General features: G+C 29.0%; 1 protein-coding gene across 2 annotated transcripts in view; it reads right to left on the bottom strand.

Moving 5' to 3' along the window:
- Positions 1-1,987: 1,987 nt before the first annotated feature.
- LOC113551912 (voltage-dependent T-type calcium channel subunit alpha-1H-like) overlaps positions 1,988-23,960 on the bottom strand; it is a 163,383-nt gene continuing 141,410 nt past the window's right edge. For both annotated transcript variants that reach the window (XM_026954488.1, XM_026954487.1), the window contains 16 exons: positions 23,125-23,274; positions 22,852-22,978; positions 19,957-20,189; positions 17,027-17,219; positions 16,745-16,894; positions 16,278-16,439; positions 12,595-12,813; positions 12,262-12,454; positions 12,037-12,188; positions 11,657-11,766; positions 11,376-11,506; positions 9,750-9,899; positions 8,835-9,127; positions 5,205-5,385; positions 4,820-5,016; positions 1,988-4,750 (listed from right to left, as the gene is read on the bottom strand). In XM_026954488.1, coding sequence (XP_026810289.1) covers positions 4,220-4,750; positions 4,820-5,016; positions 5,205-5,385; positions 8,835-9,127; positions 9,750-9,899; positions 11,376-11,506; positions 11,657-11,766; positions 12,037-12,188; positions 12,262-12,454; positions 12,595-12,813; positions 16,278-16,439; positions 16,745-16,894; positions 17,027-17,219; positions 19,957-20,189; positions 22,852-22,978; positions 23,125-23,274 — 3,172 coding nt within the window. In that variant the 3' untranslated portion in view covers positions 1,988-4,219. The remainder of the gene's footprint in view (positions 4,751-4,819; positions 5,017-5,204; positions 5,386-8,834; positions 9,128-9,749; positions 9,900-11,375; positions 11,507-11,656; positions 11,767-12,036; positions 12,189-12,261; positions 12,455-12,594; positions 12,814-16,277; positions 16,440-16,744; positions 16,895-17,026; positions 17,220-19,956; positions 20,190-22,851; positions 22,979-23,124; positions 23,275-23,960) is intronic.

Below are 23,960 nucleotides of genomic sequence, written 5' to 3'. Positions count from 1 at the left end.
AAATCATTACACTCTACTAAAATATTTATGTTATTTAATACAAGCGGGGGAATAATATTATAGATATAATAATAATTATTATTATAGATGCTAAATAAAAGTTATATACTTAAGAAATAGGCAGTCTCATAGAAAATCACTAATCAATATCTAAAGACTAGACATACAATAAAACATAATAATATACACACAATTACACAAATTTAGATATTAATATAATATCATATTTGGACGATTTTTATTTTACATTTTCTAAAAAAAAAAAAAACGATACAAAATCAGATATTCGCGTAATTATAATATTATAATATAAAGATTATTTTCTATACATTTTACAGTGTGAAATCCATTTAACAGGCTACACTAATTTTTCAAGTGATTTTTGTGTTTTCGAAAAAAAATAAAATGTTTTTATAATAGTCTGAACTTTTTCTATATTTTTATTAAAAGTATTTTGAATACTATTAAAAAAATCAAAAACACAAAAATTATTTTTAACTAAAAAAACTAGCGTTGCCTTTAAAATGCACCACTCTCTATATAATATATTTAGATACATATGAAGGCGATAGGTATCTAAAAATTTGACTTTATCACAGATTCGACGTAGCATATAATAATATTATAATATTAATCAATACTTTCACTAGGAAGGTACATCGTAATACAGAAATTGACTATTATATTATATTCTATAATCGAAAATAAACGTCCAATAACACAATAACATATTTTATTGTTATATTATCACTACCTAATACCTATTTATAAAAATTAAATTGTTCGCACGCGGTAGAGGTACCTCCTGCCAGTGATCGCAATTTGTGGGGTACATATTATTATAAGTAGTTTGAATCATCGGGCCAGACAAAGTTAAATTAATTTCAAAAAAAGCGCCCCCACTAAATCGTTTTATGAATTACCTATAACTATTTTGGCTGTTAACGGTTTTACGTTAATACACGGCTTAAATCGGTGTTGTGTTACCCTAACTATTTGGACGCTGAAATCCATTTGATTTGTATTTCAAGTGCGATTGTTTTGACGGACTCGCGTATACTTGTTATGTAGGTACCTAATGACTATTATAACTACTTATAATGAGTTTTGAATCGATTACCATACATTGAATGTTGATGTTTTATTATAAATTATATTCGTATGCTTTTGTGTTCGATAACAATCTAGAAAAACAACACTGGCGGTGTCTGGTTATTAGAATGACATGCACGTATTAATCTATGTATTAAATATGAAAATTCACATATTATTATTATTTTGATGTATTAGATTTACAATTATATACAGTTACAAATTGCATAGTTAAATTATTGAATTTCTATTTGAAACGACTAATTTTATCTAGTTATAATTTTATAATTTATAATATTAAGTGTTAACAAATATAAAATAAATATATAATATGTTACTTTAAATATATATATATATATGTATATATACATGTATTGTATTTACGCTGTTCACGTTATTTTATATCATAAGTAAAACCAAACGAGTTTATTAAATAGTAAATACATTTTTATGGAAATAATTTACAAACTTGAGTTTTTGAATTTTATGGCATTGTGTCGTGTTAATATCGAAATCGTTTCATGAGATAGTGTATTTTTTTTACATATTACATATTATAAAGTATCTATATACAGACAAACGGGTTCCTTTAAGTAATACGAATTTTAGTTTTATACTTTGATTTTATTTAATTTTATAGGATATCAAGAAAATTATTCAGAAAAGTTTTGAATTATTAAACAACAGTTAAATCGCTAAAAGTAAGTAATAGTTTTTAGTCAACCACGACCCAAAGAAACATATTTTTTATTAGTAAATTATTTTGTAGTTGTATTTCGTAATTAACGGATTTTATTTTTGAAATTATTAATTAAAATAATTTAATTTGTTAGTTCTATCAATTAACTATTAATACATTAATATAATAATAGTTGATTTTTTGAAAATTGCATTAAAATTATTTATAAAAAGATTAATATCAATAATAAACATAAAAGAATGCTTGATGCTAATATTGAACACCTTAACTTTTCACAAATTTGTCGCTAAGACAGTACAACATATCAAAGTTAATATTTCTTCAAGTCCTTGAAAGAAGTAAACGGTTGTTATATATCTTATTGTCTAGAATTGTTATAAGTATATATATTTCATAAAACGACTTATCTAGAAATTGATTTGGTAATGTTTTTTTCTAATAGCTAATGATTATCATAGTTTGAAGTAAAGAAAATAGTTTCAGAGAATAAATTATATTTTTGAAATAATAACTTTACCTACTCTTTTTTGTTCGTATCTTTACCGAGATTTATGATAATTATTAAATGTTTAAAAACACCCATAGAAATAAAATTCATCACGAAACACTTAAAATTACGATTAATAATATTACAATAAATTACGCGTTTTGGCAAAGTACAAACTAATCAAATTATTTTTGACATCTCTGATGTTACATTTATTTCATAAAATTTGTATCGACTCCGCTGGCTATATTTTATTATGCTTAATCAAATGTTCTATGTATTGACTTCATTGATTATTGATTCCACCGAGTCTTAAAATAAATATAAATATATAATATATCAATATTTAGAATAATTATAGGATAGGTATAAAAGTGATGGCAATATGGTTCGTTGAAAAACGCATCTATACCAAACTATACCATATAATTCATTATTTCGAATATTTTTAAGACGAATTAAACCTACTAATTATATTCTAAATTAATTGTATAATGTTCCTACATCATATTCATCATGATTTAAATTATATATTATACTAATACATGATAATAAAAAATAATCAGTTTAATATAAAAAATTCAGTAAAATACGTCAAATTCAGTCTAAGTATGGATAGATTAGATAGATTAGTATAGATTCATTGATTTCTACAATTTTTTTATATATAAGTTCAAGACTATGGAGTCGATACATACATTTTTCCAAAAAAAAATATTTTGGCGGAATCGATAAATCCCCTTACAGAGTCATAAATAATACTTGTTATCACAATATAGGATGATCGGATTATAATAAATAGCTGCAGGTATTGGTAGTATATTTATTATTCGAGCACAAATTAGGGGATTAAAATCAAAACGGGTTTTAGGTCAATAAAAATATTATAAATTATAATATATTGTAAAATATTATAATATATATAACTTATTCGTGACGACGAGAAACTATTAGAACAGGTGTGAAATACAATATGTATACCTACGCGTTGTTGGATTACGTATTATAGACACGTCCCTCAGACGCAAGCAGTACTCGACGGACTAGCGCGTGGTGGTAACTTTCGATAAACAAACGCCTTTGTAAAAATCACGTTTCACAGGCATCAACTACCAGAAATTTCTTATGTACATAATTTGGGCCAAATAAAATCGTTTTGGGTAAAAAATAAATTAAACAGCATAAAAAAGGTTACATATAGATTTTAGGTGAAACTTAAAGTATACTTTAATGTATTATGTTAATATGTTTTAATTCGGATCTTCTAGTTTTGTCAAAATTATAGTTATCTCGAAGACCACGTTTGTTTACGATTCATATAACTTAAAGGATTGACTGATTGACGGGTTATACGTCTTCGTCGCGATCTTGTTTATATATGACTTTTGGGTGATGAAATATATTTTTTTAATTTACGCAAAAGTCATTATTTTTTGATAGTACGATAATTCGATTTTCCTTTAATTTACTGTATTATAATATTTTGCTATAATTCATTTTTAATTTACCACATTATATTCACTGACATTAAAAATAGGTAGGTACCCACAAGTAGTCTAATAAGTATTCGACGCAATCAACAACACCCGACCATAGACAGATGTATGTCGTTATTGTGTTTTAATAATATAAGTGATTTCGAAATCACTATTGGAAATAAGTGATGTTAGCTATTCTCTGTAGCGGGCACATTTTTTGGTGAACAATGTATATGGCCCCAAGAGCTGAATGCTCTGCATACACACGATAAAATTGCAAAAATGATGATAATCTACACCGGGAGATGCGAATTTCGTAATAATTAAAATAATATTAATGACGACGACGACGATGATAACGATAACGAGGACGACGATGATAACAATAATAGTAATAATAATAATAATAATAATAATAATAATAACAGTATCATTATATTGATAGTGTCAGCCGGGGGCTGCTCAGGTCTTTCTTTTGACGTTCGCTTCGATCCGCACATCAAGCGTGTTGACCGGACTAGCAGCGGCGGCCGCACCGGATGATGTCGGGTCTTCGGGCCGCCTAACCACTGGGAAACGAGACCGCAACAGTGGCACGTCGACGGCGCACTCCTCGGGTATGGCCAGTGTGACGTACGACCGGGACAGCGACGGCGGCGGAGTCGGTGGCGGAGGAGCCAGCGCGTTTGGATTGGGCGTCGCCGGTACGGTCAGCAGCGTTGCGGCGACAGCATTGTTGGTCTTGGCCGCGGCTACCGGATCTCCGCGGTTCGAGTGTCTACTTCCGCTTCCGGCTGCTTGACTGCCGGCGATCGCTTCCGAGACGCACCTCGCCTGCAGCTTCACCTGGTTCGCCGACGACTGCCAGTCTGTGAACTGTTGCAGTTGATGCAGCGGTTGCAGTTGTTGCTTCTGCTGTTGACCGGCGGCGTCCAGTTGGTCCGTCGCCGGCCGCTGCGAACCTGAACTCCGGACGCTGTCTCTACGACTGACCTACGTGTGAGAGAAAAATAATTGGTTATTGTTTTGTGGGGTGGACGTGAAATGTTTAGATCGCGTTACATCATTCCGTGGTTGTGCGCTCAAGGACATCTTCCGATTCCTGGATTCGAAATGAGGTATCATAAAAGTGGGCATAAGTGCTGGAGGAACGAGCATGTTTGACTCCTGGACGGTCTGACGTCTCCTTTGTGATGGCACGATAGTAGGTTCCGCCATCCTACCACTCCAAGAGTTAAATGAAAATCGTCGTCCTTGACCTGTTAATAAACACAATACATATAGGTAGTATGATAAACAAGAATTTGATATAAAAAAAAAAAAACTAAAAAAAAAACAATTTATATTACGTAAGTGAATAAACCCTTCGCACCGCTAAACAATAAACACGGAATGCGTATTTTTCATTCCCTGCTGTATAACATTAGAATATATTTTGTTGATTTACTTTGGTATAGAGGTGAAGGCGGCAAACTTTTAAAGGTAAAGTCGGCAGGTAGCGAAAACTCTTTGCATAAAGGATTTTGAATCGAGTACTCGTGGTCTAAGGCCATTTGAACCAATTGTTCTTCTTCCTCTGCAGCCATTTCTCTCTCCAATTGATCTTCCATATCCATTTCGTCTTCCATCTACGGATAATGAAAAATAAGTATAATTTTTTATTCTAGGAACTTGGATTTGTTCTTGATCTCGTGTGAGATACTTAAGATATTAAAATGTCATATTAAATTACAAACTATAAATTCGAACTTAGTTCTGAATAATGTTTTAAAACCTGAGGATTTAAAATGAATTTATTAATCGGCGTAACACATAGGCAAATTAGCTACACTACTGCGTTGAAAAACATATTAAAAAAAAAATGGTACAACCATTTAATTAACTTAAGGGTTTTAATTCTCTTCACATGTATTGTTATGACTGCGAAGACAATATTAAAGAATTTTAATTTTGTAGAATATTGAACAATTCAATATATAATTTACGGTATCATACATCAAAGTATGATTCATATCATCGTTTTTTTAAGTACTAAATAATTGATTTATGAATGGCGTAAACCAGAACATTATATACGCACTTAAAATATTTATAAAAAAAGATGGAGCTTAATAAAAAATAAAAATACATTTTTTCTGTTATAATATATAAATCCATTATCCTTATAATTTTCTGAAACATTTATAAATCCAGCGCACAATGCCAAATAATATGATACGTTCTGTACATTTTTAAGGTTTGAATAATAATAAAAAAAATGTAAGCAAAACAAGTATTTTTAATTATAATAGAAAAGCTATTTTTGATTGAGCGATTACAGTTTTAGTATTACAATCTAAGTTGTCTCTTCCGCGCTGTATGATATTGTGTTGATGTATAACCACTACCACACCATTAATAACAATGTTGCGTGTGTGTCAGACTTGGGATACTAACGGAAGTGCGCGGTGTTTCTTCTTACGGGTAGAACTAAATACGCAAGGAATTTTCGATTCCTACAGAATTTCTGAAATAAGAATTTCTAACGCTTGGCTAAAACATTTACTTTGTATTGCTATGCATTACGCATTACTATTATTGAAATTTGTATGAAATAACTAATAAGTAATAACTATTTCACACTTATTGCCCACGAAAACTGTTCGAAGATAAAATATGACTGAATAAAGTAAAAGAATACAATATTTTTCTGTGGAACAAATCAAATTCAATTTATTTGGTGGTTTTGCGATGAATTTCTCATAATAATAATATGTTTCATAGGTATAACTTTGAAGAAGGCATTTTAAGAATTTATTTTCGTTCGATTTATTTGAATACTATTGTGTTATACACTTTGCGTGCATTTATTGATGAAACGAACATTTTATGCGGGTACCTATATATTTTTTTACGAATAGAACATTTTATTCTTTTGGCGTTTATATTGTTACTATCGCAATGTTTGTTATTTGAACTGAATACCCGTGCAGTAACATTATTGTAATATATTTTATATCATTTCTCGGCTACGTGGGATGTACGCGGATAGAACGATTTTACGGAGATTATATTTAAGGCTTGGTACCCCGCATACAAATTGAAATAGCTGTAATTCTAATTTTATTAGCTCGAGAGTTTTATCTGAACTGCGTTATTATACACTTATAGACATTTTGAACGAAAATATTATATTGTGGCTTAAAATAAAGTTAAAAGTTTATCACGACAGAATATAATACATTATATCTGTATATTTTAATGATGGCAAAAAAGTTGTAATGAATAATCGATAAATATAATATGATTTATTTATAACATAATCGATTAATTGATGTTCCGCGTATTCCTCAGAGATAAGAGTTTTGTTTTTAACGCATAAATTGTATTTAAACTAATTTGAATTATTCGTATATTATGTTCTTTGTGGTTTTATAGTCTAAAGGGATCCGAGTAAAATATAAAAACCGTTTAGACGATTTTGTCATCGTTGCACAGTAGACAATAACTTTGACCGGCATCGTTATTTTTCATTTAAATTTCTTCTGCCGGTTTTGCGGAACTTTTGAGCATACCTACGAGCAAAAATAAGTTGGCTCGGCATTCTGAATGAAAAACGCAAATGACAACAATAATAAGTCATAATAACAGTTGGCATATTTGTTAATTTACAAGAAGCAAACGATATTAATTTAGAACAAAGACCGATGATAAATATGATGTTTAAATAATATAAATAATCGAGTTTTGGTATAAAATAATTTTAATAACAAAATGTAATGAATATATATTATAATATAACAAGAATGTGTCGGATCTTCCATTTATATAATTATATTAGGTTCCCAAGTTGATCATAGTTTTTAATATATTCTCATATTCTTCAAATTATATAAAAATATTTTTTCTTTTTAAAAACTATAGCCAGTTAAAAATTATTTATCGTAATTTATATTATATATTAGTATATTATGCCAGCCATTTTATTTAGCAATATATATTATAGCTATATATATTACGTATTATAAAATAGTATTGGTACATATTAATATATTATACACTGTAAACCGTAATTTATATATAGTATTGTATAATTTATAATACGCAGTCAATAGACGATTGGAGTGTGAGGCCATTGTGGGTAACTCACAAGGTTGACGAATATAGAGTACCAAACGATTAGTACAGTGACAAGAGAAATAGTAGCTATATAACTATAAACTTGATTAAAAGTTAGTTGTATCCAATCAGGTTTGTCGAGAAGTATGCTAAAATAAAACCTATATTTACATGTAATGTACTTTGACAATAATAATATAATGCAAAGTTCATTATTTTTATTAAATTCTATTCAATTGAAAATATTTTTATAAAACTTTATGTTTACTTATTTTGCAACCAATTATTATAAGAATTCTTTTTCGATTTTAAGTACAATATATTAAGTATACATTTTAAATATACGACACCATTTGATAATAATTAACTTAGTTTTTTTACTCATCTATTCATTTTTTCAGCCGAATAAATTATATAATTTAATAATAATAATTATTATATGTATTTATTGTACCCATTAAAAATATGTATATATATTTTTAATTTTAAATAATTGTGTTATTATTAAATTAAAGTGTCTATCTCAGGTTTATAGACTTTTAGGAATTTACAGAAGCTATAAGCACACAATTTTGTGTTTATAAGCATACAAAATAAATAATGACTATGACTATGATAAGTAAAATGTAAATAATTACATACAATAACATATATGTATATATTATATAATCCATGAGCATCATAATGTAATTTGGCTAGACTGTTTAAATAGACAACACGCGATTTGAACCCTTATTTATTTATTTTGACATGAGAAAATTTTATCGACAGAGTATTTGTATCTCGAGTTGTTTGTTGTGAAAGAAGACAAAGAACATGCAAGGATATAGGCAGGTTCAGGATTGATTTTGAGGACCTGCTAGAAATTAGTGTCCTGATAGAATTAGGAAGTCAAAAATGTATCTTTTCGGGTACTAAAGAAAAAATATGAAGATTTGCATAGTTAAGATACTGCGTTTCACGATATGCATGATCGTACCTGTTTGTGAGACTCTTCGAGATGTTTCATGAGAACAGCGACCACTACGTTGACCAACACGAACTGCGCCATTAGCACAAATATAACGAAAAACATGGGCGCTATGCCGTCGGCCACGCAACAGTTTTTCACGCAGTCCGCCGCGTTATCGCAGTCCTCACGGAGTGCGTCCTTCATGATGCCATTCCAATTATCACCAGTGGCCACTCGGAACAACGTTAGAAATGCCATGCCGAAGTTTCCGAAGTGAGCGTGTTCGCCCAGGCCTTGGCACGTGTGCTCGTCGCTGCACTCTGTGTATAACATATTTGACATACGTTGATGAAAACATTTTAATATACAAAAATTGAAGACTGATAATAATATGTTTACGATAAAAATTTGGAACCTGATGGCCTAATGCACTAAAACGTTTTTGAAATATGCAATTAAATAAAGGTCATTGATTACATATATTTATTTTATTAATTAAAAAAAACAGTTAACTATGATTTTGAATTGTTCTACAGTCGAATGGATGAAATAAGTACATAAATTTTATGCATTAATAATTTTTTTTAAATGTCTAAAATGCTGAATGTTTTAAAATAATTAATTTGCTTATGAATTATCAAAAACGGTAATAATTTTTTTAAATAGAAAATTAAAATCGATTAACTTTTATAATAGCACTAATTGAAAAATCCCATTAATCAAAATACATGAAAATATAAATAAAAAATATTTAATTTTAAAATCTAAATATTACGTGTGCATTTTGATAGTCTTGCATTTGTATAAGTTTTCTTAAAGATATTTATTTTTTAAGCAAATATGTGAATGCATAAAGTTTTAAACCAGTCAAATCTTGTTTATATTCTTCTCCCACTAGGTAATCAATAATCATTATATTCAATAATTATTTAATGCGCTTACCGAGTCTTCCAAATAATTCTACACCCAATGCAGCGAATATGAAGAACAATAGAAAAAACAAAAGTCCTAAATTTCCCACTTGTGGTAATGCTTGCATCACAGTATCTAAAAGAGCTCTTATTCCTTTAGCCATTTTCAGTAACTTTAAAACTGAAAAAAAATCATAACAATTATTATTATTGTATTATACTTAAATAATATAATAGTATGTCCGTTGTATGCACAACAATATAATATGATAATAATTTTCTTTGTGTGCATATTTTATGGAATCATGAACTATATTTATGATAATATATTATCAACATAATATTATGATTATCTTAAAATTTAGAAAAATATCTTATGTAGGTAATTCAAATTTTTAAAGAAAATTGGATTTTTTTAATGATAAAATTATCATTTTTAATTTTTCCGATTAAGTTATATTTTTATAAAAAGTAAATGTATATTTATTTATTTTTAGGTTATTTTTATCAAATGAAATGTGTTATACGATATTTTGGTCTACTAAAAAGCGCAGTTATTGTTATTTTAAATATGTACTAATGTATAGATTTAAATATAAGCCGTTCAAATAAACTAGACCAAGTTAAATAAATGGCCTAAGTTATACATAACGTGAACCCCAAAAGATTTATACTGTCGAAAATCGGGGAAAAATATTAAAATATTCGTATTTCCCGAACAAATAAATCTATTCGTTTAAATTTTGTTGTTGCTCGAAATAATTCAGGTGTATATTGCTTATGATACGTATATGCGGCTACTGGCGCTACTATACTGGTACCTTTTTTGTGATTTATGAATGTTTACTATTTAAGTAGGAAAATCCGATTTTCGTTTAATTACCAAAGTTGTTGCACGTAATAGTTATTAATAGGTGCTTAAGTTATAACAAAATGCGTTAACGATGTTTATTTTCATAACGAAAACACATGCTCATATTATTGGCGTATTACCTATACTAAGACGTTTCTCTATACATAGTGAATACAAACATACACCGCACATACAATACGATATTGCGGTCGTATGTATACAGTCAAACGTAGCGTTATTGCACTAATTGGCTATATTAAGGTACGCAAACACAGTCGACACACGACCGAAGATTATTGGCTTATATATTATTATGTAGATGTGTAGTCGATACGTGAAGTATCCGCGGGGTAGGTTGGAATACGCCCAAAAATGAAAATTAAATTATACTAAATAGCTTCCGAATAGCCATGTACTGCAATATAATATAAGGCGATTCTTTTATCACTAATTTTATCCTACAACAGTAATTGTCTGTGTAAATTATTATTTATTGAATTTTAACAGTTATTACAACATAAAATTTTTTAAAACTAAATCACATATTTTTTCTTTTTTTATCGTTATCGATTTTTTTTTAAACAAATAAACTAGTGCACTAAAATTTACAAATTCACTCCACTTATCAAAAATTAAAATATTAATAACTTAAATGTTCAGCAGTTAATTAGTGAAAAAAGACAGATTTATTTTATATACCAACCTATATTATAATATTATGCATAATACATATTGTATATGGTGTATATATTATGTTTATTGTTTGAATATATTGGTTTCTATTTAAATATAATTTATACGCACCCCTAGCGATCCTCATCACTCTCATCACTCGGATGATGGTCGGATTAATCGGTATGATTTTAGATTCTAATTCTTCCAACGTGATACCCACTATGGACAATATGACGATGCCAATGTCCAATATATTCCATCTAAAATAAATAAATAATAGTTATATATTATGACGTTGTATCAATATAAAATTATGATGTAAAAGCGTATGGGATGAGATTAAAATCAAAGTCCTTCCTCCTCTCCTTATCCACCTTTTGTGAGGCTGTACAATGTGTACGTATACGTACTTGTCCTTCACGTAAAGCTGAAGTCCCAGTGCCAACATTTTCATCACGCACTCTAGTATGAACACGGCGGTGAAAAAATAATTGAATATTTTCAACGCGTATGTTAACGCCTGTAAAAAAAAAAAATGGGGTGAATACTCATGGGGGTTTTTTTCAAGTACATATTTACAAATATATAGTTTGAACGTAAAACAAAAAGAACAAAAAAAAAAAAAAAATACGGGTCGATACCATTTAAGTACACGTGGAATGTATGCATCATACATAAATAAATATATATATATTATATACGTATAATAAAATGTATACAGTAAGAGTAAAACTCTTTTGGAAGATTTTTCCAAATATTATTCATAGTTGTTGTGTCTATAAAAACTTACTTTAGGCATCATGTAAAATTCTAGTGCCATCGTGACCACATTAAGACCAATAACAGCAGCGATGGCCAAATCGAAATACTTAGATGTGACTACGCTATGCACCAATAGCCTGGCGCTGCTGTAATCTCTATAATACGGCGGTTCGTGCATTTCTATAAAGAAACAGCGTAAGTTTTCAATTTATTGTTTATTTTTTGGTTGTCGTAGTATTTTTCAGAAACTCACTTCTCCGCTTTTTTTCCATTTGCTTTGCCCGTTTAGCCAGTCGCCGGACTCGTTCTTCTTTTTCTTGTTCTTCCCGGCATCGGTGAAAGTTTTCCACCACCACGCCAACAAACATGTTAAGCACGAAAAACCCAACTAGCAGTATGAACGATATGAAATACAAAAGTCGCCATTCCGAATAGTTTTCAATCGGCTGAGTGAAAAAATAGAAAGGAAAAATAATGAAAAACCCCCAAAAGTAATAATAAATACATAATGCGATTAGTAGTTAGTTATGTACTAATTAACATGCATTTTAATGACTTCTATAAAAAGATATTTTGTTTTACATACTTGTTGATCAACTCCCACGGCGTCCAGACCCGTGTACATGATGTTTACCCAACCGTCTCTGGACGACAGCACGAATAAAGACATTAACGCCTTGCCCAGATCGTCGAAATTATATTTTTGATTGACCCACGTGTTTTTCTTGTCAGCTAAGCATTCCTTTTTATCACGTACGTGTTTGATATTAGGGCCCTCACAGTGAAAAAAGGTCCCTTTGAAAAGCTGTAAAAAACACACAACGATCAATTTGTTTTCCGAAACTGATGAATTTTATTTTTATATTGAAAATTACTTTCACGTCAATAGATAATATAATAGTATTAAGTATATAGTGTATTTTAGTTAAATATAGTAACACGGAATATTTCAATTAAGTGGTTTTGGATTGAAACAGGAATTTTTGATAAAGATAAAAGATACTAAATTATACATTCTGGTCCAAGTTTCAAAATTATTTCTCTTTTCGTATACGCACTCGCAATGGAACCTATATTATTTTAAATAGTGACACATATCATATTATAAAATTCAAATAGCGGTATTTTTTTAAACAACTTTGATTAGTAAACTTTATTTTTTCAACAATTCACTGGCTAACAACAATTTAAAGTTTAAATAAATACTAGTTTTCCTTTATTCAAAAAAAATTAAAAAACATTTTATAGTAGGTTATCAGTTGATAGCTATTATTTAATTTTATGTACTTTTATCAAGGGACGCTTTTATTTTGCTATTTTGTATTATTTAGTTATATTTTTTTGACATAAAACAGTTAAATTTCTTTGCACTACGAAACCATTCAACAGAAAACTTTAAATTTCAGTAAGTTAACCAATTGACGAAATCAAAAAAAGTGTATTTATCAACGTTGGTTGGAAAATAAAACTATTTAATATAAGTTATTTATAATGATAAATATATATACATAAAAAAAATAATAAAAGTTTTATTGTGCATGCGTACACCCTAAGAGTTTTTAATTATTGAAAATTGGCTTAAAATGTCTTTATCGATATCTATTAATTTAATCCATAGTAATCAGGATGAAATATTTTGTATTATTAATATTTTACTGAAACACACTGTATATCAGGTACTCCTGCGTGTATTACATTATAGCTGACCTCAATAACACAATTCGATCACTTAATATCAAGGGTATGCGTCGATAAGCAACAATATAAAAATCAGCGATACGCCAATTATTTTAATTAATTATAAAATTCATTATGTACCATGCACTTGATTAAATCATACATTTCGTTAATGAATTGTTCATTCCATTGAGGCATCACATGACCATAAAATAATTTAAGAGCGTACGTTATAAATATAAATTTATAATAATGTATATCGAATATTTATGTTGTATAAAATATATTTATATTGTATTAAGTACTATATAATTTAATTAAAATGCCAATTCTATACTGGTAAAAATGTAATAGCTTATATAGGTTATAATTTATAATTTATATATTTTTTAATATTTCCCACGTGCTACGCTGATCGATAAATAAACAAATATTCATATTTTATTATTAAGAATGGACATTTTAATTTGGAAACTCTTTTTGGATGTGAGTTTTAAATTAAGAAATGAATGAAAAATAGAAACTATTTAAGTTTATTTAAGATTCTGGGAGATTTAATGAATATATTGGTTTCACAATTATGTGTATATTTTTTCGGTACTTTAATGGGAGGAGAGGGGTGGGAAAAATGTATTATTTATAACTGTTAATGAAATAGGAGCTTTAATATATTTATAGTTTTAATGATGTTGATACGACGTATCAGTTGGAAGTGAGATTTTAATTTATGTAACTCAACGTAACGGACGATAGCGTTTTGTTTTTTAGCGCAATGAACGATTGAAATAAAACGTGAAGATTTTTTCAATAAAGGTATGCCATTTAATAATATTACATATAAACCATACAAAAATAAACGATAAGTCTTAAGAAACCATAAGGAATTGCGCTTTAAAAATTAAATCAAACCGTAAACTTTATCGATAATATTATTTTAGTTGATGTTTTGCTGACCGATTTTGGTCTTGCTATGTACCTGATTATTAATTAATGCATTTTATACAGTTAACATACTAGGTAGGTGCCTATTATATTATTACATTATGACCCACGAATTTTCGCGAGTGTATAATATTCCATTAGCTTTTGACTCGTGTCTAAGCAGAGGTGTACACAGAACTATTAACACATAACTACAAGCAAACTATAATATTATATTATAAAACGGAGTGTAACGTGAGAATACTTAACGTCAGATTTGATTTAATGGGTACAAACTAAATGCTAATTGAAACGGCTACGGAGTTACATCAGAATATACCATGCCGTCAAGTTATGTACTTACGCAAATACGTTTACTAGTTTAGTATGAGCTAATGTTTACTAGTGGATGTACCTTCGATAAATACAAATTTAAATCGAAATTCACACCAGTTGTTTAATTTTGTGTACTTAGGATAATAATCAATAAATTTATGAAAATAGGTTCGGAAGTTATGAAGTCAACGATGGTTTGAAAATCTTAGTGATTCTTAATATATCAACGTTATATTATAATTTTTGTAAATTATCTGAGTCAGTGGCGTTGATCCCTATATCTATCTGTTGCATATTTGGGTGGGTGAGTTTTTTTAGGTTTTCAGATTAGAATAGATGTTTTAAATATTACACAAAAATGTATATAATGCATTTTGTATGTGCACGTGTAATAGGAGGTGGGTTAAACATTAAGTTGTTGATACACCAATGCCATTAGCCTGAGTATAATAAATACGGAATCCAATATTACATTTATTTTTTTATTTTTGAAGAATCATTAATGACAATCATTTTTAGTGTACTACACTATTCATTAATATTCATATATTATACAATATGCACTAAGTATAATTTAATAGTTATTCAAAAACTAATCATTTAAATTTTGATCTAGATATATATTATTATTTATATACGTCAAAATAAAATGTTCAAAGAAATCATCTGCTTAATAGTAATGGGCGATTATTATTTGAAAAATAAAGTTTGTATCAACACAGAATATTCTTTGAATATCATAACAAATATAAATAGGTAAATTCAAAGTACCTACAGTTTTTAAGCATATTAAAAAATAATAAAATTTGAATAAATAGGTACATAGTTAAAAGGAAAAATGGAGGTGAGCATACTCAATCTAACACTGCCTTACTCTGTGAAAATATTATCTTACTAATAATAATAATAATAATAATATTTTAATACTATGAAATCGTCTATTAATGTATAGATTACTTAAAAAATGATTTCCTTAAAACTCAGAAATGATTTTAATTAAATTAAATCGTCTAACAGAATTGAATTAGATTAATTCTAAAAGTCTAATTTTTTTTTAGCTTTTATGTCTAAAATGGTGCAAAAGATAACTTTTATATTTATAATTAGTGTTAATTATCAATGGTTAAAGATTAAAGTATAAACGATTATTTAAATTTAGGCTATAGTTATTTCAATAAGTTCAAATTAAGTTGGTATTTGATTTATTATTATTAAATAAAAAAAAAAAACAAATTAATTTTGACTTATTTTCATAAAATGTCCATTGCTATATAATTACAAACTCAAAACTTTATATTACAAGTTTAAATTAATTAATTTATTTAATATACTCACTTGAACTCCTAAAATACCGAAAATTATGAAAAATGTACAACAAATCAGTACAATATTGCCTATTGGCCTCAAAGATGACAGCAGAGTCTGTACAACTAATTTCAGGCCCGGGGCTCTGTTGATCACTCTTAATGGCCTTAACGATCTTAACAGTCTAAACACCTGTGAACATAATAGTTAACACAATTTTATTTCACGATAGTGGAATGATAAAAAAATCTAATTTTAGTATTACGTAACATTATTATATAACAGAGGGAATAATTGGAACGCGCAATGCGCGTTTCTTTGATTCGTATGTAGGTGTTTGAGAAACAGTTCAATAAATGTTCTGTATCGCTTTAATGGTAACGGCCACATGACTTTTTTCATTTTATACGACAAGCACACGAGGTGTGAAATATATATAAATATAGGTAATGTAAATATTAATCATGTCTATATCTTACTATAAATCGTGTACTCACCCTCAGTATTCCAAATATTTTTGGGCTGCTTTCGGAGATTAGTGACATGAGCAAATCTATGATAGACACTACTACGAGTAATCCGTCCATAATGTTCCAACCAGACTTGAAATATGGTTCACTGCCGTAGAACATGCTCGCGGCTACGACCTGTGTAGCGCAGCGGCAAAACAAATGCACACAAAGCAAAAAAAAAAAAAAACAAATAATAACGCAATCGGATTAGGTCCGCTGAGGCGGTGGTTATAAATAAATTGTAATTCAAAAAGAGGCCAATTTTACTTTGACAAACATCTCGAGCGCAAACACCACGGTGAAAACGTAATTGGCCGTACCCAAAAACGTCCTCTCGTTGCTGTCCGGTGGTATGTTCGGTCTCTCCATGGCCAACGTAATACAGTTCAATGCTATAAACGTAAGCACTGCGTTGTCGAACCATTTTTGTTTGATGAACTTTCCACATGATTGCCTGAAACTTGATTACACACAGTCCGTCGGTATAAGCGAGTATATGCAAGATAATTTTTTTTTATTATTGCGAATCTCAGAAAATACATGGAATATATAACGTTTTTAATTTGACAAAAAATAGATAATAATTTAAAAAATTCTTGTATTTTCAACACCAATATACTCGTATGTATGTATAAAAATGAATTCTATTAAGTGCAGCGCCTAACAAATTGTAATGTATGTAACTTAATAATGTCAGTTCTTCTTATACCTTGATATAATATTAACTTATTATCTTATCTTTTATATTGATATGATTAATCTGAAATGACGAAATTTGAATTTCAGAACAGTGTACAATTAACAAAAAATAACTTATTAATGATGCCAAGAAAATATAAAAGTACCTAGGAAATAATTTAAAATTGAATTAATATTTAATTAATATTTTTAATTCTATTATATTTTTTCAAAGCTTTAGAACTTGGGAGATTTTTTTTTATTTATTTGTATGTAATATCAGACACATTTGTCAAAGTTGACAAATAATACCTAGTTAATTTGAATTAACATGTACAGCAGTAAACAATAATATTTTTTAGACTTAATGAAACCTACCGCGGTAAGTCATAAGAATGTACCAAATACAAAGTAACCAATATTTTATTTGCTAGGTTTATATTATTGCAGTTAAATACACGAATATGTATCATATTTTATTCGATACGAGAAATTATGCAAATTTCTCTGTCATCAGATAGAAAATGACGTATTGGGTTAATATACAAAAATTAAATAATATTGGTACTCGCAGGATAAGTGAAATTTATTTATAAATTCGAGAATTTCGTGCCCCCCTGTCCGCCTTCATATTCACTATACGCATACATAAAACACCCTTATAATTATTTCAGTACACGGTTTGTTTTTAAATCCGTTCCCGTGGGGGTCCGGAAGATTAACTTATGAATATTATATGGAATTTTCTATTCGCGAGTCGTCACGTGGCATACCGAGCCGCCGGCGCACAGTTATTTTTTAACGGACATCGGTGGTCAATAATATGCTGCAGGATGTTTATACATTATTATTATATACAGGAGTACTATATAAAACTCATTTTCTCATTTCCTCCGTCAGTCTGCTATGTTTGTTGCGCGCAAAAGGATGTAGCCAACAGTATATAATGTGTAAATATTATTAAAACATAAATATCTATACCTACTATGTCGGTGAAAGGTCTGGAGTACGAGCACACTAATATCGCGGGTGGGTGGGTAATCGTCGGACAAAAGAATAGTAATAAGCTGCTGCAGACAGATAATTATTGTCATAGCTCGTAGGACGACTTGACTGTGCCCGCTTTCATGTAATATACGTTTGCATAAAGAATAATCGGCCAAAAGTTGACGGTATGCCTTTGCAAGAGAAGCGGTATTATAATATAGATACCGCTGCTATAGAAGCAGCACAGATGCACCGTAAATGCTGTTCGTTTTCGAAATTCCATATATGACGGTCATTCGAAATAATACAATGTTCCATTCCACGACACGTTCGAAATTGTAAAAGTGCATAGCATAGTACATAATACGACTGTTCATGATTACACGTCGTGTCGGGCTTATAGGGCCTGTGTACGTGTGCAAGCATAATAATATTATTGCGCGTATATTATTATAATAGTGTTATCATTACCATATGCGTTTGCGTTATGACATAGTCGTACGAAACTAAAATAGATGATAGGGTTTAAAGAGAGGAAGTCGGGTGTACAATGTATGTGTATACAGAATGTCTAGAAACAGTAAATTTAAATGGTAGGAATAAGATATGGTTGTGAATTGTAATAGCTTATTGTTATAATTTATGACGTAATCGAAAAATAAAATAATTTATCGATCATAATAAATAGTAAAATGTTTAATAAGTAATAATTGATGATAACATAGTATATGACAATATTGTATATTACGTTTGAAAATAAGGCCCACTAGTGATTTCCTGTTTTCCCGGTTGTTTAATATTAAAATAGGCAAATATAGTGAAACCGAATGTTGATACAGGGTAACGTAAAAGCGATGTCTCTTTCAATAGAAAAAAGAAAAATATACATAATGTGCACGTGTAAATAATTATTTTTTTAATAGTATTATATTTCATAAATATTTTGATTTTTAACCATAATAAACAAAATACTATTATAAATTTGTTAACCTATAATATTATAATATTATTATTTTATTTGCCTATAACAACATAATAAAGAATACCCTTTATAGTTCACAAATTTTCTAAATGTTTTTTTTGATACTATTTCTTTATAATGTGAATAAATATGTAAAAAATAAAATATATTCTACAGTATTTAATAACGTACGTTCATAAATTATTAAATCCCTTCCTCACTAATAAATACTCTAGATCGGAACCATCATTAAATCCCTCATCAATCATATATGCAGCAATACTATTGTCATACTAATCTATAGCAGTTGCGTGTTATCGTAATCACTCCATCCTGCAACCACCCATTATATAGATTTAGAGTTTCCACATTTTCTACAGATGCACTGTATAGTATATAATATTATAGAAAATACCTATAATATATAATACGTGAGACGTACGCGTGTGTCGGTGCACAACAGTGGTGATTGTGTAATGTATTATGTCATATTATTATGTTGTATTGTATGAATATAAACGGCAGGGTGGTACGTGTGACGCGTGTACAACGTGTGTTGTTTACGGCTTACCCATGTTCCGGCGGAAATATGTACAGCGAATATTCGGCTCGGTCCTTGAGCCAACCCTTCTCCTCGAAGAAATAGAACACCTTGCGGACGTTTACCTTGGCGGTGCTAGACTCAGCGTCGCAGTCGCAACATGGTTCAGAAGACTTTTCGTCGGCCGGCCCTGCGCACCCTTCTGTGTCGCACGGCTGACAGCAGTCGTACTGACAACTGGCCAGAACGTAATTGACTGTGCTCTTTAAAATATGATAGAAAAAATAAAATAAAATAAACCCAACGAAAACAACGCTGTTGTAATGATATACATATTAAAGCCTACAGGCACAAACGACATAAGGTTATGGTTTTAATTGTGGATATATAGATAAAATTGAGTATCTGAAACAACTGTTGATCGGTTAGGAAAAGTGAGGACTTTTAACGCTTAAAATTATTTATCGATAAAAATATTGTCTTCACTTCGCTCGAAAACACAATATTGTTAAATTATAGAACAGTTGTTAATATTAACAACTGTTTTATAATTTATTACGAATATACTTAATATACTTTTTGTTTTTGTTTCACAAATAATATATCAAAATAATATAGTCATATAGGTATCGTAGTAATCAACAGTAGTGGTTTTTCGGATTTTATTTTTTATCATAATATTTACCATTTTCACAAAGAAAGTACTTAAAGTACTTTTTCTATGAACAATATTCGTTAAAGAAAATATTAAAATTATTTTTCATCATATTTCAGGAGGCTTGAAATGCTTTTAATAAGCTTAGCTTTCCTTGATTGCTGTCGATGGTTTACACTGCAGTGTATATTATAATGACGTAATGGTTGGTACGTGGATCTAAAAATTTGTATGAGTCTGTCACAAGACTACATAATAGTCTCGGAACTAAATTATATTATTTTAAAGGTGTTTGACTAAAGTTATTCAAGAGATATATTGTATTATAACAGATAGTATGAAGAGTATCGACAGTATAATATTATGTTATTGTAATAGTGTCTGATATAGGGTTTTATTTCGTTAACAAAATTCAACGATGGTAAGCGTCCCATGGTGTCTGTTCGAGCCTTTTTCCAGACACGATGTACGCGTCACGTATGTCCGAAAGTCGGCGAGGTCGGTGGTGTAAATAATCCTTTTCCCCGAAGTGTAAAGTCGTAATGACAATAATATTAAATTTCGAAAACTTTACTGGCTGTGTTTTGTGTTATTTTTCTTTTTCTCCGGCGGCAACACACCATCAAAGTGGCGCCGTTATGTATACGACGTGACGTTACATCATTTCGCAGTACGTTAAATTCCGACTCTACGTCACGCAATATATTATATAGCTTATTGTATATACATACCGCGTGTGGCTACTGGAGTGTGTGTTTCTACTGTTTCTAGACCCACAAGTTCATTTTCCCTGCCAAATACTCAGTCTGTAAACTTGTGCGTACGATTGTAATTGGTATTCCTCGCAAGCGAGTATTTTTAATTCACTCTCGCAGCCGGAACGCTCATAATAATATTTTCATAGATTGAACGATTCGTTTAAATCTAACGAACCAATTTATTAATGGTCACTATGTTTTGATGTCAAAGATTTACGCACTAGTGATTTTTTCGTTTATCTTCTACAGTTTATTGGGAGTAAGTGCTTGTTTAAAACAAATAAGTTATTACTGCACATTTATCAAGTCAAAGCCTTATGAAAGTTAACAAAAGAAATTCGAAATCTAAATTTTCATAGTTATTTTAAAAATATATTTTTTGTTTTTTAGATATTAAAAATCGATATTTAGATTTTTAGGGTAAATAAATACGAGTGATCAATATTCTAATATTTTTGAAATTAAAAAAAAAACCAGTGAATATCTAAAGTTAATTATTTTATAATGAGGTGTCTTTTTATGTTGATAATAATGTATTTAACGTCTCTATAACAATTGTGGTATTACCCAAAATGGCATCATTGCTAAGTATATAGCGACGAAATATAAAACGCTGTTGCCAGGATATTATATCCTGTGTCGAATTATCATTAAATCGATCCGACTATTAATGTTTTGAATAGTTATGATTTATTGTCTTTAATTAAATATAAACATCACTGCTTTTAAAACTACCAATATTAACTTTCTATTATAGTTAATATATATATTGATATTGTCTATGGACAGAACTGGACTAACACATTTAAACCTGGAATTATATGATTATGTAATCTAGTGGTGTACACAAGATTTTTAAATGAAAGGAGATAGAAAATTAGATTTCAAAGTTAACTATGGTTGAACTACTTCGGCATAAACCGCCGCCAGTCATCAACCAGCACGATAACAATAGAATATAGATTAAATTTCAATAAATATTATTTTTCATATGCCTTATTGTATTTAATAAATATTAATTTAAATTGTTATGATTAAATATTTTTTTTTATTTAATGTTTGGGATAACTATTGAGATTATTTTAGTGAGATTTCTGTATGAGATAAAATTTGCTTTCTTTTAAATTTAAAATTAATTATTTCGGTTAACCCTAAAGAGATGAAAAACTTTAAAACTTTTTCATGTATCATACAAATTTGTTTGAAATAAAACATGTATATTGTATATATTATACACTCAATAGAAGGTAAAAAATGTTTAATTTTGACTGTAATTATTTTTATTTTTTTTTAAAATTCCTAAATATATATATATTTTAATGTACTTGAATAAACATTCTTTATTTTCTTAAAGTTCTGCATTTTTTAGCGGTAAAAATGTATGATTAATTAATTATTTGCGTAGGATTTATTTATTCTCGAGATTAAAATGATATAATTTGAAACCAGAGAAATATTTAATATTCTAAGCTTGCAGGTACTTGATAAATATTTGAATTTTAAATTGATTACCTGTTGTACAGTGGATGGAGACTTTTCAATAGTATTATAGTCGGACAACATATTGTTTGTCGCACGGAAATTTGGCGATGGACTTTTGGAAACGCCGCCATTACATTGAGAGTGGTCTTGTCCAACACTAAATATGAAATAACCACAATATATAATATTAATTTATATATTAATATGCAAACACTTTTTTTGATAATAATTATGTTAAAAATATTTTCACTGAAACATATTATAATGTATTTAATATTTATGTGATATACAAATTTTTTTTACCCTGAATTCACTGAATGGCTATTGTTCAAAACCAGTATTCCTTGATCATCACTTTCACATTCTACATTACTAAATTTTGACTTTCGCCTCAATGAGGGTCTCGAGATTTTCCACGAATATCGTCTTTGAAGTTTTTCACCATTTTCTCCACTGTAAACAGTTATTTTTTTTTATAAAAATATAGTTCTAGTGTTCGCACAATTTTCTAAGGCGACGGTCAGTATACGTTTAATATTACACACTTTCTGCATGTATTACGTTACACATATATCATACGTCAAAAAGGGTTGTAGGAAAAAAAATTAATATATACTTTACAGTATACAGATGCACATGAAAAGTATATTACACATGTGCAGGTATATTTATTAAATACAAAATACAAGTTTATTATAGCAAAGAAATGTATGTCAGATGTATGAAAATAATGAGCATATTAAATAAAATGAAAAAAAAAATAATTTTATAACTTCCTGAAATATATGACGGAAAAACTGAGAATATTTTTTAAACGTTAGATTTGGCACTATTAGATATATACAAACCGAAAATTAATTCAGACTTTTTTTTATAATATGTTATATAGGTACATGAAAATTTTACGTTTCAAACACCCCTTATTAATTTAATTTACTTCAAGATATTCACAATTTTTCAAAAGATAGAAGTTCTGTATTGTCCATTGTTTTTAGAATGTAACTCTCAGGACCCCCATTCATCATAAAAAATCCTTTGTGTAAAGAACCACCCGGGTATAAACTATAAAGTAGGGTGCATGCAAGTCCAAACTTTCACTTTTAAATAATATTTCAAAGATAAAAACCTAAAAATGTAAC

This window comes from Rhopalosiphum maidis, chromosome 2, assembly GCF_003676215.2.
Source record: "Rhopalosiphum maidis isolate BTI-1 chromosome 2, ASM367621v3, whole genome shotgun sequence".
NCBI lineage: Eukaryota > Metazoa > Arthropoda > Insecta > Hemiptera > Aphididae > Rhopalosiphum > Rhopalosiphum maidis.
This window is presented reverse-complemented; position numbering and strand designations above follow the sequence as displayed.